The sequence below is a fragment of the Halichoerus grypus genome, chromosome 15 (assembly GCF_964656455.1).
Source record: "Halichoerus grypus chromosome 15, mHalGry1.hap1.1, whole genome shotgun sequence".
NCBI classification, from domain to species: Eukaryota; Metazoa; Chordata; class Mammalia; order Carnivora; family Phocidae; genus Halichoerus; species Halichoerus grypus.
Genome location: NC_135726.1, coordinates 55,868,991 through 55,896,865, shown reverse-complemented (window position 1 = coordinate 55,896,865; position 27,875 = coordinate 55,868,991). Strand labels below are relative to the sequence as shown.

At 42.1% G+C, this 27,875-nt stretch overlaps 1 protein-coding gene, 1 long non-coding RNA gene and 1 pseudogene across 6 annotated transcripts; 1 reads left to right on the top strand and 2 right to left on the bottom strand.

Moving 5' to 3' along the window:
• Positions 1–985: 985 nt before the first annotated feature.
• On the bottom strand, positions 986–16,850 carry LOC118543248 (uncharacterized). 4 transcript variants are annotated; one of them, XM_078063419.1, is made up of 5 exons: positions 16,736–16,850; positions 15,278–15,468; positions 10,200–10,342; positions 8,931–9,026; positions 986–4,837 (listed from the first exon to the last, which is right to left on the bottom strand). In XM_078063419.1, exons 2-5 carry the CDS (start codon positions 15,283–15,285, stop codon positions 3,117–3,119), a joined length of 1,968 nt encoding a protein of 655 aa, XP_077919545.1. In that variant the 5' UTR covers positions 15,286–15,468; positions 16,736–16,850; the 3' UTR covers positions 986–3,116. The 4 variants fall into 4 exon arrangements, with proteins under 4 accessions (XP_077919545.1, XP_077919543.1, XP_077919546.1 ...); XM_078063417.1 differs by having other exon boundaries at positions 16,677–16,844; XM_078063420.1 differs by having other exon boundaries at positions 10,200–10,326; positions 16,677–16,844.
• A 60-nt stretch (positions 16,851–16,910) lies between these two features.
• Positions 16,911–21,762, top strand: LOC144380293 (uncharacterized). The gene is made up of 2 exons (XR_013444350.1): positions 16,911–16,970; positions 21,621–21,762. It is a non-coding gene; the product is annotated as an uncharacterized LOC144380293 (long non-coding RNA).
• Positions 19,009–26,541, bottom strand: LOC144380290 (uncharacterized; annotated as a pseudogene). Its single transcript, XR_013444339.1, has 2 exons — positions 26,243–26,541; positions 19,009–21,670 (listed from the first exon to the last, which is right to left on the bottom strand). The product of XR_013444339.1 is annotated as an uncharacterized LOC144380290 (transcript).
• Positions 26,542–27,875: the final 1,334 nt, after the last annotated feature.

Sequence of the window (27,875 nt, the reverse complement as noted above, 5' to 3'; positions counted from 1 at the left end):
GGCACAAGGATTTATAAACTGGATTGCATATCCTTTTTTTTTAAGATTTTATTTGAGAGAGAGCATGTATGCATGCACACATGTGAGTGGGGGGAGAGGCAGAAGGGGAGGGAGAGAATCTGGAGCAGACTCTGCACTGAGCACAGAGCCTGATGTGGGGCTTGATCCCACAACCGTGAGATCATGACCTGAGCCAAAACCAAGAGGCAGAGGCTTAACTGACTGAGCCACCCAGGCATCCCACATATTCTTACATCAAGGGAAATAACTGGATAAAGAAGAACAGGAAAAAAAAAAGTGGGAGAACAAGACGAAAATTAAGATTTTTTTAAAGATTTATTTATTTGACAGAGAGAGTACAAGTAGGCAGAGTGGTAGGCAGAGGGAGAGGGAGAAGCAGGCTCCTCACTGAGCAAAGAGCCCGACGTGGGACTCGATCCCAGGACCCTGGGATCATGACCTGAGCCGAAGGCAGACGCTTAACCAACTGAGCCACCCAGGTGTCCGAAAACTAAGATTTTTTGCCAGCAGACCTGCTCAAAAAGAATTGATAAAGGAAGTTCTAACAAAAAGGAAATGACAGACAGAAACATGAGACATCAGGAATGAAGAAAATGGAATGAAAAAGTAAATATATCATCAGATGTAATAAGCTATTCCCCTTTGAGTTTTTATAATTATGTTTGATGACTGAAAGCAAAAATGACAACTTTACCTGATACAGTTCTCAGTGTATGTAGAGGTTTGGGAAAGATCAGTTAAGACGACCATTATATGCTGCACACACCTGATGGGAAGTCTAGGATCAAATATGACTGTGCCACGTGCTAGACAAGATGCAACTGGAGCATCGATACACCGAAGGTGGGAATGTAAATTAGTATGGCTACTATGGAAAAGTTTGGCAGTTTCTTATAAAGTTAAAAACACAAACTTAACATGGGTATTTATCCCAGAGAAATGAAAACTTATGTTCACACAAAACTGGATTCATAGCATCTTTATTCATAACAGTGAAACACTAGAAACAACCCAAAGTCCACCAACATTGAACAGATAAGCCATGATACATTCATAACAAAAGAATACCACTCAGTAACAAAAAGTAAAACTATTTATATGCCTAACAAATTGGATGAATCTTAAGGGCAATTTGCTGCATGAAATAAAGCCTATCCCAAAGGTCACACTGTATCATTCCATTTTAACAGCACCCTTGAAATGACAAAATCAGAGTGATGGAGTACTGGTCATTGGTCGCCATGGGTCAGGGTTGTGGGGAGAGTGTGACTATAAAGGGGCAGCACATGGATGTTTCTTTGTGTTGGCACAACAATTCTGTATCCTGATTGTGGTGGGATTTACAGGAATCTATATATGTGATAAAGTTTCTTAGAACTCTACACTAAAAAACAAAACAAAACATCACATAAATTAATGCATGCAAACACTAGTGAAAACCAAATAAGGTCTACAGTTTACTTAACAGCATTGTACCAATGTCATTTTATTGGTTTTGATTATGTATTACGGTTATGTAAGATAATGTCACTGAAAAAGCTGAGTACAAGTACTCAGGAACATTGTATACTTTATAATTTTTTGTGAATCTAAAATTATTTAAAAAAACTTAGAAAAAATCATATATAAGATTATTTTTGTAAACTACTTACAAGCTTGAATAAATACACCCTAATATGTTAAATTACATTTATAAATATATGCCTTTTTCTTTTGCCTGAAAGAGATGACTTTAGAACCCAAGAAATGCAAGAGGTAATCATATGATACAAGTTGGGTACAGAACACCCCTGCATTGTGTACATTAAAATTTAATCAGTGTTGAGAATAGCCTACTTTAAAACGATGGCATCACTGAGAATATGGTTCAAGGTATCCTGCCCCAAAATGGACATCAGATGTAGAAGTATAGACTTGTGATGAAAAACTCAGGTATGCATCGTTTTCATGAGGCTTCTTTCCTTCAAAAAAATTTTTTTTAAAGATTTTATTTGAGAGAGAGAGAGCATGAAGGGGGAGGGATCAGAGGGAGAAGCAGACTCCCCGCTGAACAGGGAGCCCGATGCAGGACTCGATCCTGGGACTCCAGGATCATGACCTGAGCCAAAGGCAGTCGCTTAACCAACTGAGCCACCCAGGCGCCCTCCTTCAAAATTTCTGATAATTTCCTAGTTACTCCACATTTAGTGTGTTCATGAGTTTTATGTCTGTATGAATTCATGAGAAATGATGAGGCAGAATATCACTAAAATTCATATTCACTGCCATTTTCCTTTAACATGAATATCACACAACTATTAAGGTTTGACTTCTAGGCAAAGGCTTTTGCACAGTCATCATGTTGCTACTATGTGTAAGCTCGCTGGTGGGATCTATTATGATCACTGATGAGACAGGGTCTTTATTCCCATAGGAGGCTTTCCTACTCTCTCCATTCATAAGATTCGTCTTAATATATACTTTTCAGATATGTAATTACCTAGAAATGTTTCCTCAGGACTTTTCTGCATTGAATATATCAGTTTTGTTTCCTGTTTTGACATACAATGTGAGGTAATTGATCACTGAAGGCACTAGCACATTCTCTGCATTCACTAAACTTCACTCCTATGCAAATTCAGTATTCCCCAAGGGTGAAAATCTAGCAACAGGCTAATTAATCTATACTGACTATATTCAGGTATGCTGGGAGCACACTGATGCTTAAGGAGTTCATTGAAGTATCATGGTTTGTCCCCTGAATGAGTTCACTTGTATGTAATGAGTTCAGATTCTCTGCAAAGGCTTATGTACCTTGACTTACACATTTCTTGTGTGTATTAACAAGGCTTGACAAATGAGAGAAAGGTGGCCCGCAGTTATTAAATCCATAGAGTCTTTCTATTCTATGAATTCTTTGATGTACAATGGGTGCTGACTTGGTATTGAAGGCTTTCTCCTATTAACTGTATACATAGTTTGCTGCATAATTCCCTGGTAGGTAATGAATGGGATTTTCCACAGTCAGTACAAATAAAGGAAGTCAATTCTGTGTGAAATCTCTGATGTTGCACAAGGCATATTTTCCTCCTGAGGGTGTGACCCTATTCGTGGTGTCATTGAGGTTTGTTTCCATTATGAGTTCTCTGATGTACAATAAGATTTCTCTTTGAGGAGAAGCCTTTTCCACATTCACTGCATATAAAAGGTTTCTCTCCTGTATGAGTTCGCTGATGAACGATTAGTCGGCTTTTCACAGTGAAGCCTTTACCACATTCATTGCATGCATAAGGTTTCTCTCCAGTATGAATTTGCTGATGTAAAATGAGCTCAGTTTCCACAGCAAAGCCTTTACCACATTCGCTGCATATGTACGATTTCTCTCCTGTATGGATTTGTTGATGTACAATGAGATAGCGTTTCATGGTGAAGCCTTTTCCACATTCACTGCACGTAAAGGGTTTCTCTCCAGTATGAGTTCGCTGATGTACCACAAGATTGCTCTTAAAGGCAAAACCTTTTCCACATTTATTGCATATATAGGGTTTCTCTCCAGTGTGAGTTCGCTGATGTAACATCAGTCCACTATTCACAATGAAACCTTTCCCACATTCACTGCATCTGTAAGGTTTCTCTCCAGTATGTGTTCGTTGATGTACGACCAGTCGACTCTTCAAGGGGAAGCCTTTCCCACATTCACTGCAGATGTAGGGTTTCTCTCCAGTATGAGTTCGTTGGTGTATGATGAGCATGCTCTTCACGGTGAAACCTTTTCCACATTCACTGCATACATAGGATTTCTCTACTGTATGATTTCTCTGATGTACAATGAGATTACTCTTCCTGGGAAAGCCTTTTCCACATTCATTGCATACGTAGGGTTTCTCACCTGTGTGAGTTCGCTGATGTTCAATCAGTCGACTCTTCATCGTGAAACCTTTCCCACATTCATTGCATATATAGGGTTTCTCTCCTGTGTGATTTCGTTGATGTATGATGACATAGTGCTTCGTGGTGAAGCCTTTCCCACATTCACTGCAGATGTAGGGTTTCTCTCCTGTATGAGTTCGCTGGTGTATGATGAGCATGCTCTTCCCAGTGAAGCCCTTTCCACATTCACTGCATACATAGCATTTCTCTCCAGTATGATTTCGCTGATGTACAATGAGATTACGCTTCCCTGGGAAACCTTTCCCACATTCGTTACATACATAGGGTTTCTCTCCAGTGTGAGTTCGCTGGTGTTCAATTAGACGGCTCTTCATGGTGAAGACTTTTCCACAATCATTGCATAGAAAGGATTTCTCTCTTTTATGAATTCTCTGATGTTCATTGAGCCTGGACTTTCTGGAGAATACTTTCGCACAAATATTGCATCCATAAGGTTTCTCTCCTGTATGAACTCTGTGATGATCTGTGAGCTGGGACTTCTTAATGAAGGCTTTTCCACATTCACTGCATACATGGGGTTTCTCTATTTCATGAGTTCTCTGATGCTTAATGACTTGGGACTTATTGCTAATAGGTTTTGCACTTATAGGGAGTTTAACAGCAGAATTAAAATCTTCATGCTTATCATGCAGAAATAATTTCTCATCTCCATTGAATTTAGTAGAGTTTTTAATTTCATAGCTTTTGCTCTGGTTGACTAAACTTAAATTTGATTTCAAAGTTTTTATATAGAACTCAAGCATATGATTTTGCCTGGAAGGAAAATGACTTTTGCTTTGAGGAACAGTATTTCCAAATGCATTGTGTTTGTGGTTTTGTTCCATACCTTTCAGCATTCTTGGATTTTCCCAGTGACCTTGCAGGTGATTATCAACTTTGCTAGGTTCTAGAAAAGAGAACAATGAATCCTTTCGTAATGTTGTTTTGAATAAAACTTTAAAAAATTCTTTAGTGTTCCTTAAAAAATGGCATTTTAGTGACAACCCTACAATAACAGTATAAAAGAAATGCCACATATAAATGTTCCTTATCTCTTACACATTGGTAAAAACACAGTAATATAAACAAACCAAAATGAAAAAGCAGTAAGTATAAATGAGGTTACACAGTTGACAATGTATGTAGATTTGCTGCTCTCTAACTAGGAACTCACAAAACATGCAGGAATAGTAAAACACAAGCAAGTCATTGTTGGCAGCAAACGACAGGGTTGGAGGAACACCATTCCACAGAACTTGGAAAGGCACCAGATCATAAAGGTAGAAGAGACTACTCTCCAGAACTATGAGGGTTGCATTTGTTCACTCCAAACTGTTTACTGAATGGCTCCTGTGTACAAGGCACTGTGCTGGTGTTTGGAATATATAAAATAGGCCTCACTTTCACTGATCGTAAATCTAGTTAGGGGAAACCAAATGACAAAGAAAAGAAAAAAGAAGGGAGTTGGATATTGTGAAATGTGATTGAAGGAGCAATGGAGACTGGAAAGTGGAGGGAATCAGGATATATCTGTATAAAGAAAAGACAGTTAAATGATGAGTTCAATGGAGAGTGGTTAATGACAGTGAGGAATGAAGGATTTCCCTGCTAACTATATGGCTTGAGCCACTGGGTAGGTAGAGGCATGTCAAATGGAGATGAGGAACACTACTGAAATCCAGAATGTGTAGGAAAAAGTCTGTGTTGCAGAACATAAACTCTGAGAGGATTATTAGATACTGTAGTACAGACACCCAGGTCTGGCTGGAGATAGCAATGTTGAAATAATACATACTTGTTACCAAGAAAAGAAGACTGGGTGTAATGTTGGGAGGACACGGAGAATGAAAGATGGTGAAGGTACAGAAGAAGGTTTTAGACATTTCAGCATTTAGGCTGGGGATTCTTTAAGTTCACTTAGAGAACCCAAAATCTGACTAGAGACATTGCGGAACTATGCAAACTGAGGTGTCTAGAATAAATGCGTTTGTTACCAAGTAAGAAAGTAAGGTCTTCAGAATTTAAAGTGAGCTGAGACAGACTCTTGCATAGTAATCCTGTTCCTAAATTTGCCTTTCTGTAGACCACCATTAAACTAACTTTCCACAAACATCCATCAGATTTAGTGGACAACACTCCAACCTTAGTCCAGCCGTGTCATTTTATCGTCCATTCCATTCATACTGAATAGGCTGACCACGACTGGTAGGAAATTTTGCAGCTGGCCAGTATACCACGTAGCCATCTTCAGAAGCTAATATGCTCCCGCACAGGACATAGAAACTGTCATGTTGATCACATTGTGCATTCAGTAGAGAAATCATACCCAAGCTTTTCCCATTTCAGCATCCCTGATGCGCTGTTCCCTCACTTGCTACCAGCAGCATCTATTTCAGTAGTTCTACCTTTGTGTCTTGGTTGTACTAAAGGACCAACTTCCTCCTCTATGACCAAGGTGTGTCAGCTTTACCTTCTGTTTTTCTTAGAACATCTAGCTGTTCCTTATTCTTACTCTACTATCACTGTCCAAGTAAAAGGTCATACAACCTAGAGCTACAAAAAATACAAAACCAAGCACAACCCTCCACCATGCTACCTCAATTACTCGCATATCAAATCCAGTCATCCTGGCAATAAAAGTGCACGTCATCATGAATACTCCCACTTATCCATGTGTCCACTCCAGTGCTTCTCTTGTAGACACCTTCTAATACTGCCTTCATCCAGCCAACTCCAAGCCATTCTGAACAGTCAACACCATGCCTTGCAGTTTCCTATTTCATGCCTTCATTCCTAATTCATGGTGGCATCTTCCTAATTCAAAATGCAGATGTCCTTTGTATATATCATGCTGTCATTCAATTCTGATTGTACAACCATAAGCTCTATTTCCTCTTTATTTCTAAGTAAATCCCTTTATTGTTCATTTTCATAGTTACCTTCAGTTAAGATTTAACTTCACCCAAAGAGAGGTCTGGCCCTTGCCACTGGCTCTATTGGAAGTGATCTCTAGGCCCTCAGAATGTCCTACCTGATAGGAGTGCCTTTGTTTGCCTGGGGGCTTTGGCCACTGGATATTCTAACAATGTGATTTATGAAGGAGACTTTGGGCAATGCCATATCAGTTCCAACCTCCGGACCCTCAGAGGAACTGGAGACTATAGGAATTAGCCTGATTTCTGGTGGGGCTAAAAACTAAAGTTCAGCCATGTGGGCAATGTGTGATTGAGCCCCAATAAAAACACTGGACACCAAAGGCTCAAGTGAGCTCCCCTGGTTGGCAATACTCTTTGCATACTGTCACACACCATGGCTGGGAGGAGGTAATGCTGGCCATGAGTCTGGAAGCACCATGTCTGGACCCTTCCTGGGGGTCCAATATGACCCAAGAATTCCACTCCTTGGTATATACCTAAGAAAAATGAATGTTCATACCATAATTCATAAAAGCCAAAAAGTGGAAAAACCCAATGTCCATCAGCAGATGAATGAATAAATAAAATGTGGTATATCCGTACAGTGGGAGTATTATTTGGCAATAAAAAGGAATGAAGTACTGACGCATGTTAAAGCATGGAAGAACTTCAGGAACTTTAGGCTAAATGCAAGAAGCCAGACACAAAAGACCAAATATTTCGTGATTATATAAAATATCCAGAATAGTCAAATCTCTAGAGGTAGAAAGTAGATCAGTGGCTGCCCAGAGCTGGGGGCCTGGGAAGAAACGTTTCTTTTTATTTTTTACTTTATTTTATTTTTTAAAAGATTTTATTTTTAAGTAATTTCTACAATCCCCAGATCAAGAGTCACATGCTGTACTGAATGAGCCAGCCAGGCGCCCTGGAAATGTTTATTTAAAGTGATGAAAATCTTCCAAAATTGCTTATGGGGATGGTTACATAACCCTATCAATGTACTACAAAGCACTAAATTGTATGTGTTAAGTTGGCAAATTGTGGGTTATGTGAATTATCTCAAAGCCGCTTTTAAAAAATGGGGAAAATAAATGATTTCGACAAATGAATACAATGGGAAGACCTCGGATGAACCAAAGGAAAATCAGAAATATCAACCATACAAAGGAAGCCATCAAGGCAGGCATAAGCTGATTTTGGCTAGAACTGATGTAGGATGTAAAACCATCTTTTCTAGTGAAACAGTCAACAGAAACAGCGGAGACCTTTAAGACAAGAATGCCATAGCTAACAGCAGTGTGGACGGGGTAAGGTGTGCAGTACTAAAGGAGAATCTAACGTTCAAATGAGACGGAAGGGGATTTTTTGTGGAGGGAAGAGGATTCCTGTTCCTCATGCAGGGACTCAGAAATCTTAGGCAGGTAAAATATCTACAACACTATACAGTATGAAGGGAGATACCAATTTGGAGTCTCTTCTAGACAACAGAAAGAGCTTAATTCATGAGCCAGAAGAAAAACCTCAAGTATTAGGAATTCAGCAGAGAAAATGGGAAAGAACTGAAGAATCTCGAGTGGAGGGAAAAGCTAGAAAGCGGATTAATGCCCCGTAAGAGACCAGGTTATTGTGATGGCATAATATACAGGGTGGAGTTGGCCGTCAGGAGGGAAACTGGCATTTCCCAAGGAGCCGGGCGGGGAGGTACAGTAGTCAGAAACAGTGTGAATTCACACGTCTCTCTTTAGAGTAAGGCCCGGGGGGTGTGGGGTGTGGATTTCATAGCCAGGGAGGCAGAAGGAACAGGGACACACACTGTGACAGGGTACAAAGAAGGGGTAAGCTAATAGAATCCGTGGAAGAAAACTAGGCAAACCAACAAAAATCAAGATGTAAAATGAAAAAAGCAAGGATCAGACATCAGAAGAGAAAAAAGAGTTCCACTTCCCTCTAAAGACCTAAAGGAAAAGTTCTGCTATGGGAGAGAGATGCACAGAGCACAGCTTCTGTTCTCAAACACCCTGCTAGCCTTCTCTCGCTGACGGAGGGTGACTTCCACAGTTACCCGGCTGGCAGGTTCTCACTCACCTGGCCGGGTTCCACTGGGGACTTCCTCCTGTTTCGCCCACGGTTCCTCCCCTCGTTCCAGCTTGGAGAGTGCATCTGGTTTGCTGGCTTGATACCCTACTCGTGGGAAAGACAGAACACTTAGACTCACCGAATCGGGCTGGGGTCTGTCAAGATGGGAGAATGCTACATTTGAGGGACTGAGACAGTTTTCACATCTGCAAAGCTGAGGCTTCTCTCTCAGGAGAAGGCATATGTGATACCGTGATATAATGATATATATTTGGTCTTTGTACCCCATTCCTGGCACAGAGCTCCTAAGGCCCTTGTAATTTCCTAAGTGACAGCCATGATAGGAGCATCTTCCGTTAGAGTATTTGGTCTAAGTTCCAGTTCCTGACACAAGAACTTCTAACACCCCTGAACTCTCTAGAGTGATGAGTCTTTTTGTGAACTAATGACTGGTGCGAGGGGCCCCTATAGAGTTTTAGCATGGGGGCTGGTTGCCAGAAAGACCCTGGTGGGATGAGAAGGTTGGAACCTTCAGCTCCAATCCCCTGCCCCTGCCACTGGAGACTTGAGTTAATCATGATTTAAGCAATCATGCCTACATAATGAAACCGCCATAAAAAGTCCTAAACCACCAGGCTGGGAGTTTCCAGGTTGGTGAACACACCTGAAGGGCTGGGAGGGTGGCATACCTAGAGAGGTCGTGGAAAGTCCACACCCCTCCCTCCATACCATGCCTTATACATCTCTTCCTTTTTTGGCTGTTCCCGAGTTTTATCCTTTATGATAAAATGGTAATCTTAAGTAAAGTGCTTTCCGCAGCTCTGTGAGCTGTTTCCAGCAACTTGCCGACCTGAAGGGGGTTGTGGGAATGCCCAATTTACAGAGGGACTGAAGCGTGGGTACCCTGGGTAGTGGGTACCCAGTACTGGCAATTGGCATCTGAAAAGAGGGGAGTCCTGTGGAACTAAGCCCTTAAACCTGTGGAGTGTGATGCTAACTCTGGGTCGTGGCAGAACTGAAATGAATGGCAGGACACCTAGCTGGTACCTGGAGAGTTGGAGAACTGGTTGTTGGTGTAGAAAAACCCCCCATGTTTGGCACCATTTGTGTTGGTGGTAAGAGCAGCTCGTAGTAAATCAGACCCTTTTATCATGTGCCCAAGGAGGCACTGAGAATCCGCCGTACAGAGCAATGCAGTGACTCTGAAGTGTAAGCAGCGGAGAAAGGAAAGCCCACTGACTGGGCACCCTCTGAGTGACACAGGGGAGCTGTCCTCACCCACTGACACCAGGTTGCTGTAGTTCTCCAACATCACGTCCCGGTACAGGTCCTTCTGGCTGGGGGCCAGGAGCTGCCATTCCTCCCAGGTGAAGTCCACGGCCACGTCCTCCAGTGTCAGCGATTCCTGTAACAACATGGTCCTGTGTCATGTGAGTGTTTCTCTTTCATTGATTCATAAGGAATATAAAGGAAGTTGTTCTGCTAATAGTAACTACAATGCTGAGACCAATTCTGATGTATGTGTGGTGTGGTTTGGATGTTTTTAAGCAATTCTCTGACACCAGCTGGGTGGCCTACAATTCAACTCAATTCTGACACAAGCTACCTGGAACTAGTGTCACACTTCACGGGTTAAGGGGTCAGTCCCACAAGACCGCCCCTGCCCCCACTTCAGATACCAATCCAAGTCCACGGTGTCACCTGTACTTCTGACTAACCGGCTATAGACTGGAGGTTCCAATGACCCCCGCCTGGGGTTTAATTTGCTTGAACGGCTCAGAGAACTCGGTTTACTTACTGCATACTATTTTATTATAAGAGGATATGATCAGGAACACAGATTTCATCCAGATCAAAGGGACACACAGGGCGAGGCACGAGGGGAGGGGCATGTCATGCAGCACCCATATCCACCAAACGGGGAGCGCTCCAAACCACACACCTTCGGAATTTTATGGAGGCTACATCACACACGTATGGCTAGTCATGAACTCCATTTCCAGCCCCTCTCCCCTCTCTGGATAATGGGGGTACAGCTGAAAATCCCACACTTCTGATCATGGGTTGGTCTTTCTGGTGACCAGCGCCCCCCCAGGAACCACCCAGAGTCATGCCATTAGAACAAGAGATGCTGGGGCGCCTGGGCGGCTCAGTCGTTAAGCGTCTGCCTTCGGCTCAGGTCATGGTCCCAGGGTCCTGGGATTGAGCCCCACATCCGGCTCCCTGCTCAGCGGGAAGCCTGCTTCTCCCTCCCCCACTCCCCCTGCTTGTGTTCCCTCTCTTGCTGTGTCTCTCTCTGTCAAATAAATAAATAAATCTTTAAAAAAAAAAAGAACAAGAGATGCTTCTATCACTCAGGAAATTCCAAGGGATTTAGGAACTCTGTCACAGATGACATCCAAGACCAAATATTAGAACAAAAGATGCCTCTAGTACTCTTTTCACTTAGGGAATTACAAGGATTTTAGGAGCCTTGTGTCAGAAACTAGGGGCAGAGACCAATGTATGTTTCTTATTCTTTCATAAAAGTTTAACATCATAGATACACTTAAGAGATAATTAGTGAACTGGAATATTCATTTAAAAAAAAAACAAAAAATGAAGCAGACACACAAAGACATAGAAAATATAAAGGAGAGTTAATAGAGAATGAGGATAGAGTGAGGTCTATACACAGTTTTTGGAAGCAATTATAGAGAATCAGAGAAGCAATGGGAAGATCTCAGGACTGAGAAAAGTTCAGAACCGACTAAACATCCTACAACACAGACTTAGCAAGCAAGCAAAACCAAGCAGGAAATCCATATCTAGACTCATCAGACTGAAACTATAGAATACCAGTTGCAAAAGTCAGATTATGAATACAACCAGAAAGAGAAGACTCATTACCATCTAAAGAAAGACAAAATTTAGTGAAATAAAAACAATAGAAGCCAGGAAAATGTTGTGATAAATATATATTTAGTCCTTCCCTGGTTCCTGGCACAGTTTCTAAATCTGTTGGAATCTCTAGAGTGATGAGTGTCTTCTGCATCCTAACATGCTGACTAATTGCTGGGGGCCCATGCATAGCTTCAGGATAGGAGACCTGAAAGACTCCCAACATCCAGGGAAGGAAGAGGGACTGGAGGTTGAATTCAATCACCAACGGCCAGTGATTTAATCAATTGTGCCTATATAAGAAAACCATCATAAAACCCCTAAACAACAGATTTGGAGAGCTTCCAGGTTGGCCAACACACTGAGGTGCTGGCAGGGTGGTTCTCTGAGGGAGGACCTCCTCACCCCTTCTCCCATACCTGGCCCTGTGCATCTCTTCCATTTGGCTATTCCTGAGTTGTAGCCTTTATAGTAAATCAGTAAATGTACGGAAAGTGCTTTCCTGAGTTCTGTGAATTGTTCTAGCATATTACCAAACCTGAAAGGGGGGTTGTGGGAACCCTCAAATTTACAGTTTGTCACCCCAAATATAGGTGACAACCTGGGACTTTTGGCTGGCACCTAAAGTGGGGGCAGTCTCATGGAACCAAGCCCTTGGCCTGTGGGATCTGATGCTAACTCCAGGTTGTGAGTGTCAGAATTAAGTTGAATTGTAGGACACCTCGCTGGTGTCCACAGAGTTGCAGAATTAGTAGGTGTGAGGAAAATATACACATTTGGTGTCAGAAGTTCTGTGAATAAAAACAGTTCAGGAGCGTGGAACGTCTTCAGTGTACTGTCCTGTGGTCATATAGCTTATACCCAAATGCCACCAGGCAATGAGCTGAGACCTGCTTGTCAATGGAATTGCCCTATCAGGGAAAAACTGATGGGATAATCTATCTCTCATCGTTGCAGAGATCACATAGAGAAGAGAACAGACTTGGTAGAGGCTGCAAGGCTGCAAATTCTTAACACTGTTGATCTTATCACATTCTGATTATTTTATGTGAGATGGAGATCCACTTAGAAAAATGAAAACTTAGGTTCCTACCTAATTTCACACTCGAAAATAACTTTTTCCTGTTTAAAGTCAACCATAAAACAAAGGAACCTATGATGTTCATGTCACAAGCCAAAATCCACAGGAGAAAATAAGTAATAAAATTTGTGAGAGGAAAAAATTAAAACATCAGTATTGAAAAAGATACCATGGACAAAGCGAAAAGTGACAAGCTGGGAGATATTTTTTTATAAACAAAATAAAGGACTAATATATAGTGGATATAAACAACTCTAATTATCAGTAAGAAAAAAATGCTTTTTTTATGTAAAAGGCATTTCAAAAGAGAAAAAATCCAACTGGCCAACAAATAAATAAGGATTCCAATCTCAAAATAAGGCAAAAGAATATTGGGACTATTTGGATTGTTGAAAATTATGCAATCTCAGGGCGCCTGGGTGGCTCATTCAGCTGTCTGCCTTCAGCTCAGGTCATGATCTTAGAGTCCTGGGATCAAGCCCCATATTGGGCTCTCTGCTCAGCAGGGAGTCCGCTTCTCCCCCTCACGCTCCCTCTCTCTTTCTCAAATAAGTAAATAAAATCTTTCTTTAAAAAAAAGAAAGAAAATTTAGCAATCTGATAATGTCCTATTATTAGCACTGGCAAAGATTTCAGGCATGGATGATCCACATATCACTTAGGAGGCACTCACTAAATGCTTTACATAGTTTAACTCATTTTGTTGAGTACGACTACAGACAAATGGAATTTTGTAGAGTTAACAGTCACCAATCATTTGCAGTTATTATTCCTTTAGATGCTTGAATTATGCCATCTTAAGCCAACAGATTATGTCCTTTGGAGTATGAATCCATTGATACACAAAATGTCATGATAGGTGTGTTTACAAACACAAATACACGTAAGTCCAAATACATTTGTAAATGGGCACGTGTATACAGATGCACACACAGATTCACTGACAGCAAGAACACACCAAGCATCTGCTAAAGTGGTACAAGGGAATGAGGAAAGGGGACATGAAGAGGGAATTTACTTTTTGGCCCATGTGTACACCATCATGAGGATTTTTTTCCTTTAAAAGGTACTCATGAGAAAAAAAAAAAAAATGTATTCATGAGGGGCTCCTGGGTGGCTCAGTTGCTTGGGCGTCCAACTCTTGATTTTGGCTCAGGCCGTGATCTCAGGGTGGTGGGATCGAACCCTGTATTGGCTCCAGGCTCAGAGGCTATCTGCTTGGGATTCTCCCTCTCCCTCTGCCCTCCCCCAACTCGTGTTTTTTCTTTCTCTAAAATAAGTAAGTAAGTAAGTAAATAATCTTTTTTTTAAAAAAGGTACTCATGAGTCATTTATATAATTACAGGAACCAAAAGCAATAAAGGAAGAGTAGGTAAAAATTAGACCTTAAAATGGGAAAGGATTCTGCATTTTCTGAGATAACATGAAGTTATACAGCAAACACTCTGGAACCTTATAACTCAAGCTCTTACCAGACAAAATTTCTTGCAACTATCTAATGCCAAATCTGTAATTCAATGCCAGTTCAGCCACCTGTTTGTGAAGCCTCTCCTGCAAAAATTGTGTTCACTGATGGGGCGCCTGGGTGGCTCAGTCGTTAAGCGTCTGCCTTTGGCTCAGGTCGTGATCCCAGGGTCCTGGGATTGAGCCCCACATCGGGCTCCCTGCTCCGCGGGGAAGCCTGCTTCTCCCTCTCCTACTCCCCCTGCTTGTGTTCCCTCTCTTGCTATGTCTCTGTCAAATAAATAAATAAAATCTTTAAAAAAAAAAATTGTGTTTACTGAGTTTGCTTGGTCTATTCCCACAGGAGACTCTGAGGAACTCTGTAATAAACAGCAGTAGGAAGTCTGCCGCAGCCTTTATTAGAAGGCTACTGCTCACAACACTGTCCACCCCATCACCTCTAAGAAGAATATAAAATTTTTCTTGAGTCCTCAGTGCCAGAGGAATCTTTCTGCTTTCTCCTCATGGTCACTGCATATCACATAACATGATTCTCTTATGTTGGTTGTCACACATATTAGATGCAGTGTGACAGCTAATGTAAGCCAGAGGATCCTTCAGTTACATATGATGTTCCAACATTAGTCATTTACTAGGAATCATATGAACACTACATTCTTTTTTTTTTTTTTAAGTAGGCTCCACGTGTGGAGCCCAATGCAGGGCTTGAACTCATGACCCTCAGATCAAGACCTGAGCTGCAATCAAGAGCCGGACACTTAACCAACAGAGCCACCCAGGCGCCCCTGAACCCTATATTCTTGATTCTACTTTGTGACGATGTTGGAGTTAGATTCAAACTTTCTTTCTCTCTAGATACTGAACTGACTTTTACAAGCCCCTACACATCCATTTGGGAACAAAGGAAAGAATAAAACAAGACAAAAATCACCTGGGCATTGATCATTTTCTTCTGTTTTGAGAAATGGCCAGCAACTGGGATATTCTGTCTTTGTCTCTTCTGGATATGCTCTAAATTTCTAGTTAGAAATCTAGTCACCAGTCAAAAGTGGCCCAGATATGACACTATCTAGGTCCTGGGACCTCCTTTTTCTTCATTCATTTCTTGTCTCTTGTCAGGACCTGTGGGCCGAAGAACAAAATTACTTTCAGTGTTACACTCTCTCTTGCTATGCGCTCACCTTACCACACAGTCCCAGTATCTCTGTCTCTTTATTCGGTTCCCCAGAAATCATGCCTTAGGCATAAGATTCTGAATGTGCAGAAATAACAAGCAAGGGGAAAGTGGCAAAGGAGAATCAGAACAGAACTATGCCTCAGTGGCAGGTAATTTTCAGATCAATTTTAGAAATGAGGCCATATGGACAGCAACAGTGAATTTTTCCTTTAAACTATCTTGCTCTATCTCTTTAAAAGTCTTTACACACCCTACCTACCTACATTTCAATAGGAGGAACAATGAGCACACCGAAATAAAGAGAAGGAATATGAGCAATGGATACAAATTTTTAAAAACACCTCAAAATTTTTTTTCTTAAATTTAAAACCCCTCAAAAATATAAATACCGGGAAAATGGCAGCCTTTACATACATATGTAACCTGAAAGGAAATATCCAAAAGAATACACAAAAATTACAGAAGGATAAACACAGAATCTTAAATAAAAGACTAATTAATTTTAAATCTGAATCGTTCACGTCCCTCAAAACTTTCATTTCTGCAGGTTCAAAGGGATGGGAGGAGGTGGGGAGCCAAAAGAAATTAGAAAATTATATGGAGGAGGGATTTGGGCCTGAAGCTTTTGAGGAATGTTAACATTCAACAACTGTTCAGGAGCGAGTCTGAGCCCAACGCACAAACCAGCCAGTGTTCCTGAACCTCCAAGCCTGTTGGCACACAACCCCGCACAAAAGACAGGCAATACCAACCCCGGACCAGCGACACACGTACACTGACCTCCCTTAATAGTTCCTCGATCGCTGAGCTCCCAAATCATTCCAGAACCCGCGCCAAACGCCACCTTCATTAACAAACACCCCCCCCCCCGCCAGTTGTCAATCACCTACAAGGAGAGTGACCCGCCAAGACTCTAAACCCTGACTTCAGGACTCTCGGTAGTTCATCTGTTCAGACCTTCAACCACTGACCACCAGAACCCCCATGATTGACCCCAAAGACATCTCGAGTACATACAGTACAGACTCCTCCGTGCTCACCTCCAAAAAACACACCCGCCCCTGCGCTACCTGCACAGACTCAAGGGACCAACAACCGACCCAGAGACCGTTAGGCCGCCCCTCTCCTCCCCAACCCTCCTCTACAGACTGACCCACACGCGGAATCGAGTCTCTCCTGAGTCTGCAGCGACCTCTTCAGGGCCCAACTTACTTCCCTAAACTTCCTTCGCTCTAGTCCCCTCACCCAGACTCTTCTCCCGAGAACACCTGACGAGGGTCAGCGGCGTTTCTGGCGCGTTTCTATGGAGAACGGAATACGGGTTTCCGGCGCTTATTTATGAGGTCATATGTCCGCGCGGCCGCCGCCTCGACGCCCTGGAGGCCGCCATCTTTGCACACCTGACGTACTGAAGGCACGGCGGCTGCGTTCGTGCGGTGACAGGACGGTGAGTGCCGCCGAAACCCTCGCGCTTCCTGGCCCCTCAGCTCTTACGGGAAAATGGAGAGATGTTCAGAGGCTCGAGTTCACGCAAGGCAGACATGACGTGGGGGTCATCTTTGAAGGGGCAGGGCTCCTCGTGGTAGGGGACGGGGAAGGGCGCCCCGTTTTCAAAGGCCGGAGCCCTTTCCCATCTAAGGGCCGCGGCTCGGTGGGAAATAAAATAACTTCCGGGCTCCGCAGTCTCGATTCTCATTGAGAAAAGGCTCAGAGCTGTGTCAAAATTTACGCAGGCTTGACAAGAAGGCAGGCGGCGCGCTGTGGCCGGGGAGGGTTGCGCCCGGGGCGGGTGCGCGTTGGCCCGGACGGACTTCGGGGTCCGGACGGCGGAGCCCGAGCTGCCCGGGAGCTGAGCAGGGGTGCTTCCTTCGGGACACCACGGTTCGGAAAAGCGAGATGGTGAGGGGTGTTCGGCGGTCGCAAAGAAAGCTGAAGCCGCGGACGTTGCGCCTGTTGCCAGCCTCTTCCCAGCCATGCCGCTGACCCATCCTGGCCAGCCGCTTGTCACTGAAGACGTATTCATCAAAGGAGTCGTGTGTGTACTCTTTTTTTCTGGCTTCTTTCACACAGCATAATTGCCTTTGGGCTGTTTCCAGTGTTTTGGATATTGCAACTGGAAATCTTATGAACGTTCATGTGTAGAAAATGAAATGACCACGAAGGACTGATTTACCACAGTCCTGTGCGTCCGCATCACCAAGCCGTCTTTGCCAGCCATTCGCAGGCCTACTAGCCATTTCTAGCCCTGCTCCAGCTCATATTCTCCCCACTCCCCCAACCCCAGTACTGAGCTTAAAGATCGCGAGAACACAGGCTGGGGCACAGATGCCAGGTTAACCTGTCTGCCCCCACTATGTTCAACCCCGTAGGCCATCATCATTTTCAGAATGCACCTGATGAAGCCATGTAACCACAGGTCAAAGCACGAAGTCACTTCTTCATAATTACTATGCTGGCCCAGCCTCCTACCGGATACTAAGTCTCTACTATCTCGTTTTCATAAGGCAGGCAAGGTGATCCTATACAAATCAAGTACAAAATACAAATCAATCATGGAAATTTTCCTGTTCTGAATTATCTAATGACTGCATTACAGAATCAAATCTCAAGTGTTGAGATAACCAAATTTAGGTGCTTAAAAATATATGTTGGATTGAATTTCCCTGATAATCCAGAGGTTTGTGGTGGAAAGACAGCTACTGTATAGCAAATATCCATGTCTTCTTCTCTAATCAGGATTCAAGGGTTTTTAGCAAGATACCTTGATTGGATCAAGAGAAAGGCTCTGGGTAGATGAGAGAGGACAAGAGCCCCAGTCCTAAGAGGAAGGACTAGAAAAGGAAGATCACATGTGCAATTAAGCAGGTCACAGAGGAAATGGGAACTATGGAATTATGGCAACTTTCAGAGGTGATAGGGTTGTGAGCAATGTAAGGGTTCTTCTCCAATACACCCAAGAGGAATCTTACATCCTTTCATATTCCAGCTTTCTTCCATCTTAGACCAAGGTTCTCATGCCTTTTATTTGACTTATCCGGGGCATCCCATTTCTCTTCTGCTCTCCCCCTTTTATAGGCGACATTTATTCTAATGCACATGTACACAAAGCATTTTTTGAACAATCCCATTCTTTTAGAACTGCCTTACAATTATTCATTCTTTGCAATAATAGAACTTTTTCTTTATAGTCCATTCATCTTCCAAGTCAATATATAATTATCTTTTCTATATCACAAAGGATACGTGACTCTATAAAGCAGCACCATGCAACATACTGTTCGGTGACAATGAAATGTTCTAATCCGTACTGTCCAACATGGTGGTCACTAGCCACAAAAAAATGTTGAACTTTTGAAATGTGAACCCTTGATACTGATGAAATATTTTTAATTTTAATTGATTTACATTTAAATAGCTACATGTAGCTAATGGCTACTGAAGTTAGTGCAAAACTATCAAGGAATGTATAATCAATGTGGGGTGATAAGACATGGGTATTTTTTAAAAAGTATTTGTATCCTGGATTATTTATACATCTTTTTTCTTTCCAAGTTTTTATTTAAATTCCAGTTAGTTAACATACAGTATTAGTTTCAGATGTCAAATTTAGTGATTCATCAGTTATATACAACACCCAGTGCTCATCATAACAAATGCATTCCTTAATACCTATCATCTATTTATAAACCCACCTAGCCCCCCCACCTCCCCTCCAGTAACCATCAGTTTGTTCTTTTTAGTTAAGAGTCAGTTTGCCTCTCTGCCCCCACTCCATATTCATGTTTTGTTTCCTAAATTCCACGAGTGAAATCATATGGTAGTTATGAGTTCTTTTGCTTAGCATAATACTCTCTAGCTCCATCCACGTGTTGCAAATGGCAAGATTTCATTCTTTTTTATGGCTGAGGAATATGCCTGTGTGTGTGTATCACATCTTCTTTATCCATTCATCAGTCAATTATTTATGCATTATTAATAGGAGTGTTTCCCTGTCTCCTATTATACCCTCCTTGGGGAAAGACGTTTTTAGGATCTAACTCCACATCATTCTAAATCCAAACCCCATGATCCAGTTAGTCCATGTCCATTTCACCTAACGTAGAGTTTACATACCCCGAGTATGTTAGATGGAGTAATTCAGCTAACACTCATTCCAGGAGGGCAAAGACATTCTGTTTTGTTCACCCCTGTGTCCTTAGCTGATAGAATAATACCAGGTCCAAAGGAGGTATTTCACAAATACTCACTGAATGAACAGAGATTCAATGTAAGGCTGTTTCTCAGGTGACTTTGCATAATAGAAAGTCCTGAAAATCTGTGAAAGGGGTACCGCTTTTCAATTAATTCTCCACATTATCCTAGGGAAACTGAACAGATACATGTGCCCCAAACTCCACTAGTCAAATACTGCTTTTTCCTACCAAGCAACTCTATATTATAAAGATTTTCAGTCCTAGCAACATCCAGATACCAATTATCTTATTTGTCATCACAGTAGTGTTTTGCTTCACTTAGGATCTCAGACATTCCAGATTAGTTGACAAAAGTGAGCAATCAAGGTAGATGGAAGCTGGGATTAATAACATCAGACTATGTCTCTGTATCAACACATAAATATACATAACAGGATGAAATTTGTCATGCTTTCCCAGTCTCTGCATTCGTATTTCTCTCAAAATATACTTAGCTATATAATGACCTGGAATTTTTTGTTCACTGTTTTTCTACCTCAAATATATCTAAGTTTCCTTCCCATAGGTTTTTTAGACATAAAATGTGACCTAATTGACCAGTGAAGGCACCTTCACATTCACTGCAGTTATAAGGTATTTATTCCCCTGTGCAAATTTTCTGCTATCTCTTGAGGGTGCACATCTAGCAAGAGTTTGTTCCTGAAAGGACTGTGTTCCTATTTGCTAAGACTCCACTAATACTTAATGATGTCTGAGGGGTGACAGAAGGCATTTGCAGTGACCAAATTGATAGTGTTTCACTTATACGTAAGAAGCTGTAACTCTCTGTGGAAGGGTTTTCCACGTTTATGAATCTACATATTTCTCCTTTGTGTACGTTTCTTATGTTTAATAAGGCAAGACTTGTAGGAAAAAGCTTTCCCACACCCAGTGTAGTCATAGGATCTCTTTCCTGTATGAGTTCTTTAATGGACAATGAGCTGTTGTTTCATGATGAAGGTTTTCCCACATTCACTACATTTATGAGGTTTCTCTCCTGCGTGCATTTTCTGATGTTTAATGAGACCTGATTTCTGAGGACAGGATTTTTCAGTCACTACATAGAAAGGAAGTCTTGTTTGTATGAACTCCCTGATGTCACATGGGACTTATCTTCTGAATGAAGCCTTGTCCACATTCACTACATATATAAGGTTTCTTGCCAGTATGAGTTCACCAATGTACAATGAAACTAATCTGGGTGAAGCCCTTTCCACAATCATTACACATACAGTGTTTCTCTCAGGTATGAGTTTTCTGACGTAAAATAAGATGTCATTTAATGAGAAAGGCTTTGCCACATTTAGTGCATCAACGGGGGTTTTCTCCTCTTTCATTTCTCTCATGTATAATGACGGACTTCCTATAACAGGCTTTGCCACATTCACCTACATAAGGTTTCTCCCGTGTATGAATTTTCTGGTGCTCAGTGAGTCTAGACTTTGTGGTATGTGCCTTCCCATATGTACTACAGCCATGGAGTTTCTCTCCCCAGTGAATTCTCTCATCTTCAGTGAGCTGAGACTTCCTGATGAGGGATTCACCACATTCACTGTATATGTACATTTCTCCATTTTGTGAGTTCTCCGATGCTTAACAAATGGGAGCCTTAGTGCTGATGGGTTTTCCAATTTCAGGCATTTTAGTTTGAATTTGCTCATATTTTGTAAGGAGAAAGGATTTCCCATCTCCATCATGCACACGGGGTTCTTTATTTCACAGTTTCTGTTTTAACTGACTGAATTTAAATTTGATGTCAGAGTTTTTCCATGACTTTGCCTTAAAGGAAAATGATGTTGGTCCAGATGAACAATATTTTCAAAGACATTATGTTCACACATTGTTCCATATTTGGTTGTCTTTAGAGATCTCTGGGTATGCAAGTATCACTGCAGATGATCATCAATTTCGACTTCTAGGAAAGAAGAGAATAATGAATGCCCAGGTGTGGACTGGCCAATCTTTAGTGTTGACTGCATGATTTCAGGATAAAAGAATCTTTAATAATGTTCCTTATTTCTTGAACACTAGTAAAAACACAATACACAAAAATCAAGTGGAAAAAGCAATAAACATACAAATGAGCTTAGATGATTCACAATGAATAAATACAGAGTCAGCTGCTTTCTAAATAGTGTCTTGCAAAAACATGCAGAAAGAGTAGAAAATAAGAAAGCCACTTTAGAAGAGAAAATAGAGGTGGAAGAAAAACATCATCCAAAATTACAAGGGCTGCATTCAGTCATTCCACAAATCCTGATAAAATGCCTGTTAAGTACTGGCCACAGTGCTGGCACTGGGGACACACAAACATATTATTCTCACTGAGCTTACACTCTAGTTAGGGAAAATAAGCAAAGAAGAAAAGGAGACAGCTGCAAATTATGAGAAGTGGTTTGAAGGAGCAAAGGAGATGAAGAGGGGTGGAGGAAATGAAGATACCCTATGGGGTAAGACAAGTCTCACCGGTGAGTTCAAAATAGGGAGTGGGGGAATAAAGAACATGAGGAATTAAGGTTTACTCCTCAATATTTCGCTTGAGTCAAGAGGTAAGTGGAAACTGCCTTCAAGGGGGTGAATGTTACTGAGGTTCAGAATGTGGGGGAAATAAGTGGACTTTTAGAAGCATGTAAACATTTAGATTTTTATTAGACCATAAGGTGCCAGTACCCAGTTAGATATATCAATGTTGAGAATTGGCTTGTGTGGACACAGCAGTGTGGAAGACTTCAGTACATAAATATTTAAGGATAAAAGATGAGCTGAGGTCATGTTCAGAGAATGCAAAGATTGAAAGAAAGTTGAGGCAGAGGACCAAGATGTTAGTCACTTAAATATTCAGACTTCTGGTTTGGAAGATCCCACCAAAGGAAACAAACTGATTATGCTGGTCAAGGATAGAAGCAGATGCTTGCTATGAACAAATGGCTCAGAGAGGCAATTCAGAAGGTTGGATCCTCAGTGTTTGATTTCGATGTATCTATGATACTCTTAGGTGGTCATCCTGTTTCTAAAATCTACCCTTTTCTTTATTCTGCACAGTACCATCACACTGGTCACACGTTTAGAGAGCAACTCTTACCTCAACACTCCAACTTTTAGTCTAGCTGAGGTTTGCTCCTGAAGAAAGGGGTAAAGATGAGAGACAATGACCATCCAGGAATTTCCAACAGACTGGACGGACACACAGAGTTCTCCAGAGGCAGATGTGCTTCTAAAGATTTTATTTTATTTCTGCATTCAGAGCGCGAGCTAGAGAGAGCATGAATGGTGGGGAGGGGCAGAGAGAGAGGGAAAAGCAGACTCCCCCCCGAGAAGGCTTGATCCCAGGACCCTGAGATCATGACCTGAGCTGAAGGCAGACACTTAACTGACTCAGCCACCCAGACGCCCATATATGTGCTTCTAAACGTGATAAGAAAAACACATTCTGCATGTTGTACCTATACAGATGTCAAGCTGATCTTCTCCCATTTTGATATCCCTAATGCACTGACCCCTCATCTTGCATCGGACTGCATCTTCTTCCATAATCCTGCATTTATGTCTCCATGCTGGTATCAGTTAAGCAGCCTAAAGGACCACTTGCCTCCTTTGGAACCAAGACTCAAGCCAGCTATACGTTCAGTTTTTCCTACAACCTCTGGCGGTTCCTTATTATTGCTATACAGTTGCTACCAGATAGAAATTAAGACTACCCAGAGCTAGAGAAAAACAAAACAACAAAAAGGTAGCCATGCTACCTCAAATAATTCAATTACTAATACATAAAATATAAACAGTCAGCATGGCAATAAAAGTTAACATTGCCTTGATTACCCCATTTACCCATTTCCATTCCACTACTTCCCCCACAAATACCCTCTGACACTGGCCTTCACATGGCTGGCTTCAGACCAATCTGTGGCAGTCTTGGCCATGGCTTTGCAGATTTCCTACTATTTATGCCTCCATTCTTTACCCTTCATTATCTTTTTTTTTTTTTTTAAGATTTTATTTATTTAGAGAGAGAGAGAAAGAACATATGCAAGCAAGGGAAGGGGCAGAGGGAGGAGAGAGAGAATCTCAAGCAGACTCTGTACTGAGCACGAAGCCCAGTACAGGACTCGATCTCATGACCCTGAGATCATGACCTGACCTGAAATCAAGAGGTGGATGCTTAACTGACTGAGCCACCTGAGCAGCCCACATGATCTTTATTTAAAATCTAGATATGCTCCCACATATCATGCCATCATTTCCCATGCTCTCTATATAACTGTAGATTCTGTTTCCTCTAGATTTCCACAATATCACATCTTTACTCATCATTTTGACATGTAACCTCAACCTTGAAATCTAACAGCAATACCTTGTGTTCAAAACCTCTATTGCATACAGATTTTCATGTATCCGTGTCATATATTCAGCACAAAACTCTTTGCTACTAGATAGTATTTTTTGCTTCTGTTGAAATTCAGCATTTCAGCTATGAGTCACCAAGTAAACTGCCACAACAGCATCCTCTAGAGGACTTTAAATACTGACATCCCGAGACTTGTACCCAAAATCTAATCAACCAGATTGAGAGGGAGAGGCCTGGATACATGCATTATGCACACAGTCTCCAACAAAAGCCTTGGATTTAGGAAATGTTTGAAAAATAGATGGTACCCATCTATTTTTGTTTTCAAGGCTGCGTTTCAATGGTCTGGACGCAAAGTACAATGAGAATTCATTGAAGGAAAACACAAGGGAGTGGTCAAAGACCATGTCATGAAAAGAGAATTTAACGTGAAAAAAGTACACATACACGCAACTGTAAGAATGGGAAGACAACAGTAAGATCACATCCCTATCCCTCAGTTTGTATCTTACTTGATGAATCAGCAACTCCAGATAATGTTTACGGCTCTTACTTTATTTTTTTTTTAAGATTTTATTTATTTGAGAGAAAGAGACACAGTGCAAGCAAGAGAGAGCACAAGTAGCAGGGAGTGGCAGAGGGAGAAGCACGCAGACTCCCCAAGCCTGACACAGGGCTTGATCCCAGGATGCCGGGATCATGGCCCGAGCTGTAGGCAGATGCCCAACCGACTGAGCCACCCAGATGCCCCAGCTCTTACTTTCTTGAAAGACATTTTTGTTCTGCTTCTGGAGAACCAGACTCTTTTAGATCGTCCAACCTTACCACCTCTTTCTTAACTCCCACTATTCTTTCTTAGCCTACTTTAGTAGATACTTGTTTTTCTAAACTATTAGAGGACCCTAAACTTAAAAAAAAAAAAAAAAAAAAAGAGGAAGATGGAAGAAATTTTCTTATAGAGAAAGTGATTTTAGTTCCTTAAGAAAAATTGTGAATTCACTCAGGAGTTTCTGTGAACTTAGGAGTCTTTATAGAGAATAACAGCTTAATTCATCAAAATGAAGGCAAGCTTTAAGGAAATCAGAACAGAGCAAGAAAAAGAAAATAGAACCTTTGGACAATTTCAGAGTGGGGAAAGAGAAGTGTCTTAATTCACTCAGGCTGCTATAACAAAAAACAATAGAAATTTATTTCTCATATTTCTGGAGGCTGGGAAGTCCCAGATCAGAGTACCAACAGATTGGTGTCTGGGAGGCCTCCTTTTTCATAGGCAGTGCTCCCAGCTACAACCTCATATGGCAGAAGAGGCAGGACCTTCATAACCTAATCACTTCTCAAAGGCCTCACCTCCTAACACCATCCCCTTGGGGATTAGGATTTCAACATCCTAATCTTGAGAGGACACAAACATTTAGTCTAGAACAAGCTAAGAAACCATGGAAACACAGAGATCAGAGGACAGTGTGGGCACAGCAACCAAAGTGAGGCTGAACGCTGGGAAGGGAAATCACTAGTTTGCAATGGAATGGGAAGATGAACTAGTTGGAAGACTGTTGAATTCAAACGTCTATGTTTGGAGTAATGCCTAGAAGGTGAGATTTCATAGCAAGGGAGGTGGGAGGTAGAAGAAGTGGTTAGAGACACTGTTACAATGAATAAAAAAAGGAGATTTGAGTTGGGGTGCCTGGGTGGCACAGTCAGTTAAGCGTCTGACTCTTGGTTTCAGCTCAGGTCATGATCTTGGGGTCGTGAGATCGAGCCTGCATTGGGCTCCTCACTCAGCACAGAGTCTGCTTGAGATTCTCTCTCCCTCTGCCCCGCCCCACCACTCGCACATGCTCACTCTCTCTAAAATAAATAAATAAATCTTAAAAAAAAAAAAATCTGAGAAATGTAGGGAGAACCAAACAACAACAACAAAAAATCAAGATGTACATAAGATAAACAGGGATCAGCTCTTGGAAGAATAAAAGGGGCATATTTTCCTCAACTCCTACAAAGAAGCTCTATCTAGTAAGGGAAGAAGGATATGAGGGGCAGCTGTTTAGACATTCTCAGACACCATCACAGCCCTGGAGCCTTCCCTGACCGCTGAGAACGGGACTTCCTCAGCCGTCCACCTTGCTGTTCTCACCCACTCACCTGGATGGGTTCGACTGTGGACTTCCTCTTCTATTGCCCACAGTTCTTGCCTTCATTCCAGCTTGGAAAGCACTTCTGGTTTGCTAGCTTGATGCCCTGCTCATGGAAAAGACAGAACACTTCGAAATGGGCTGGGGTCTGTCAAGATGGGAGAATGCTGTATCTGAGGGACTGAGACGTTTTCAGATCTGCAACTCAGAGGCTTTTCTCTCAGGAGACAACTCATTATACACTCTTGTCTGAAGCCAGAGAAGGATCTGAGAATCTACCACTTGAGAGCACTGCAGATACTCTGAAGCGTTAAGTGGCTGACAGAGGAAAGACCACTGATGAGGACCCTCTAAGTGACACAAGGGAGCTGTCCTCACCCAATGACACCAGGTTCCTATAATTCTTCAACATCACGTCCCGGTACAGGTCCTTCTGGGCGGGGGCCAGGAGCTGCCACTCCTCCCAGGTGAAGTCCACAGCCACATCCTCCAGTGTCAGCAAGTCCTGTAACAACAGGATCCTCTTTAACAGGAATGCTTCCCATTTATTTTTTTTTTTAAGATTTTTTTTTTAAGTAATCTCTAGACCCAATGCAGGGCTTGAACTCACATCCTTGAGATCAAGAGTCGCACGCTCTACCAACTGAACCAGCCAGGTGCACCTCCCTTTTATTGATACGGATGTCATGTAAAGGAAGTTATTCTGCTTATTGTCACCATATATGCTGCATCAATACAAGCAGTTTTCTAAAAAACATTGTAGGGGCACCTGGGTGTCTCAGTTGATTGAATGTCCAACTTTTGATTTCAGCTCAGGTCATGATCTCAGGGTCCTAAGACTGGCCCCATGTCAGGCTCCGTGCTAGGCGTGGAGCCTACTTAAGATTCTCTCTCACTCTCCCTCTGCCCCTCCCTCCCAACCTCCCTCTTCCTCTCTAAAAAGAAATGTTGTAAGGAATAAAGTATTTTAAAATGCCTAAAGAACAGGGCGCCTGGGTGGCTCAGTTGTTAAGCATCTGCCTTCGGCTCAAGTCATGATCCCAGGGTCCTGGGATCGAGCCCCACATCGGGCGCCCTGCTCATTGGGAAGCCTGCTTCTCCCTCTCCCACTCCCCCTGCATGTGTTCCTGCTCTTGCTATCTCTGTCTCTGTCAAATAAATAAATAAAATCTTTTTTAAAAAATGCCTAAAGAACAGGAACTATAAAGAGACAAGTAGGCAGATTTGAGGAGAAGAGTATTTCTGAAAAAAGAAATACATATTTTAAAAGCATATTAGAAGCATTGAAGGGATAATTAGTGGACTAGAAATTACCCAAAATGCAGCACTGAGCTACCGAAACTAGGGAGAATATTCTGTAAGGCCATGATAATTTGCTAGCGGGACTGAGAACTCACTGAAAGCTGTTACACTCACAGTTACAGTTTATTATAGTTAAAGGATATAGATTAACCTCAGCCAAGAAAAGTGGCACAAAGGGCAGAGTACAGGAAAGTTCCAAACATGGAGCGTCCAGCTGTCCTCCCACAATGGAGTCATGGGCAGTGCCACTTCCTCAGCATGAACTTGTGACAGTAGGCAGGGGAAAGTGCCAACAGGGAAAGCTCACCTGAGCCTTGATGTCCACTCTCTACTGGGGCTCG

Coding starts and splice junctions, on each gene's coding strand:
- LOC118543248 (XM_078063419.1), bottom strand. Junction 9,027..10,199: donor CAGCAACCTGGTGTCAGTGG/GTGAGGACAGCT, acceptor TCCCACGAGTAG/GGTATCAAGCCAGCAAACCA. Junction 4,838..8,930: donor CCCCAGTGGAACCCGGCCAG/GTGAGTGAGAAC, acceptor TCTCTTTTCTAG/AACCTAGCAAAGTTGATAAT.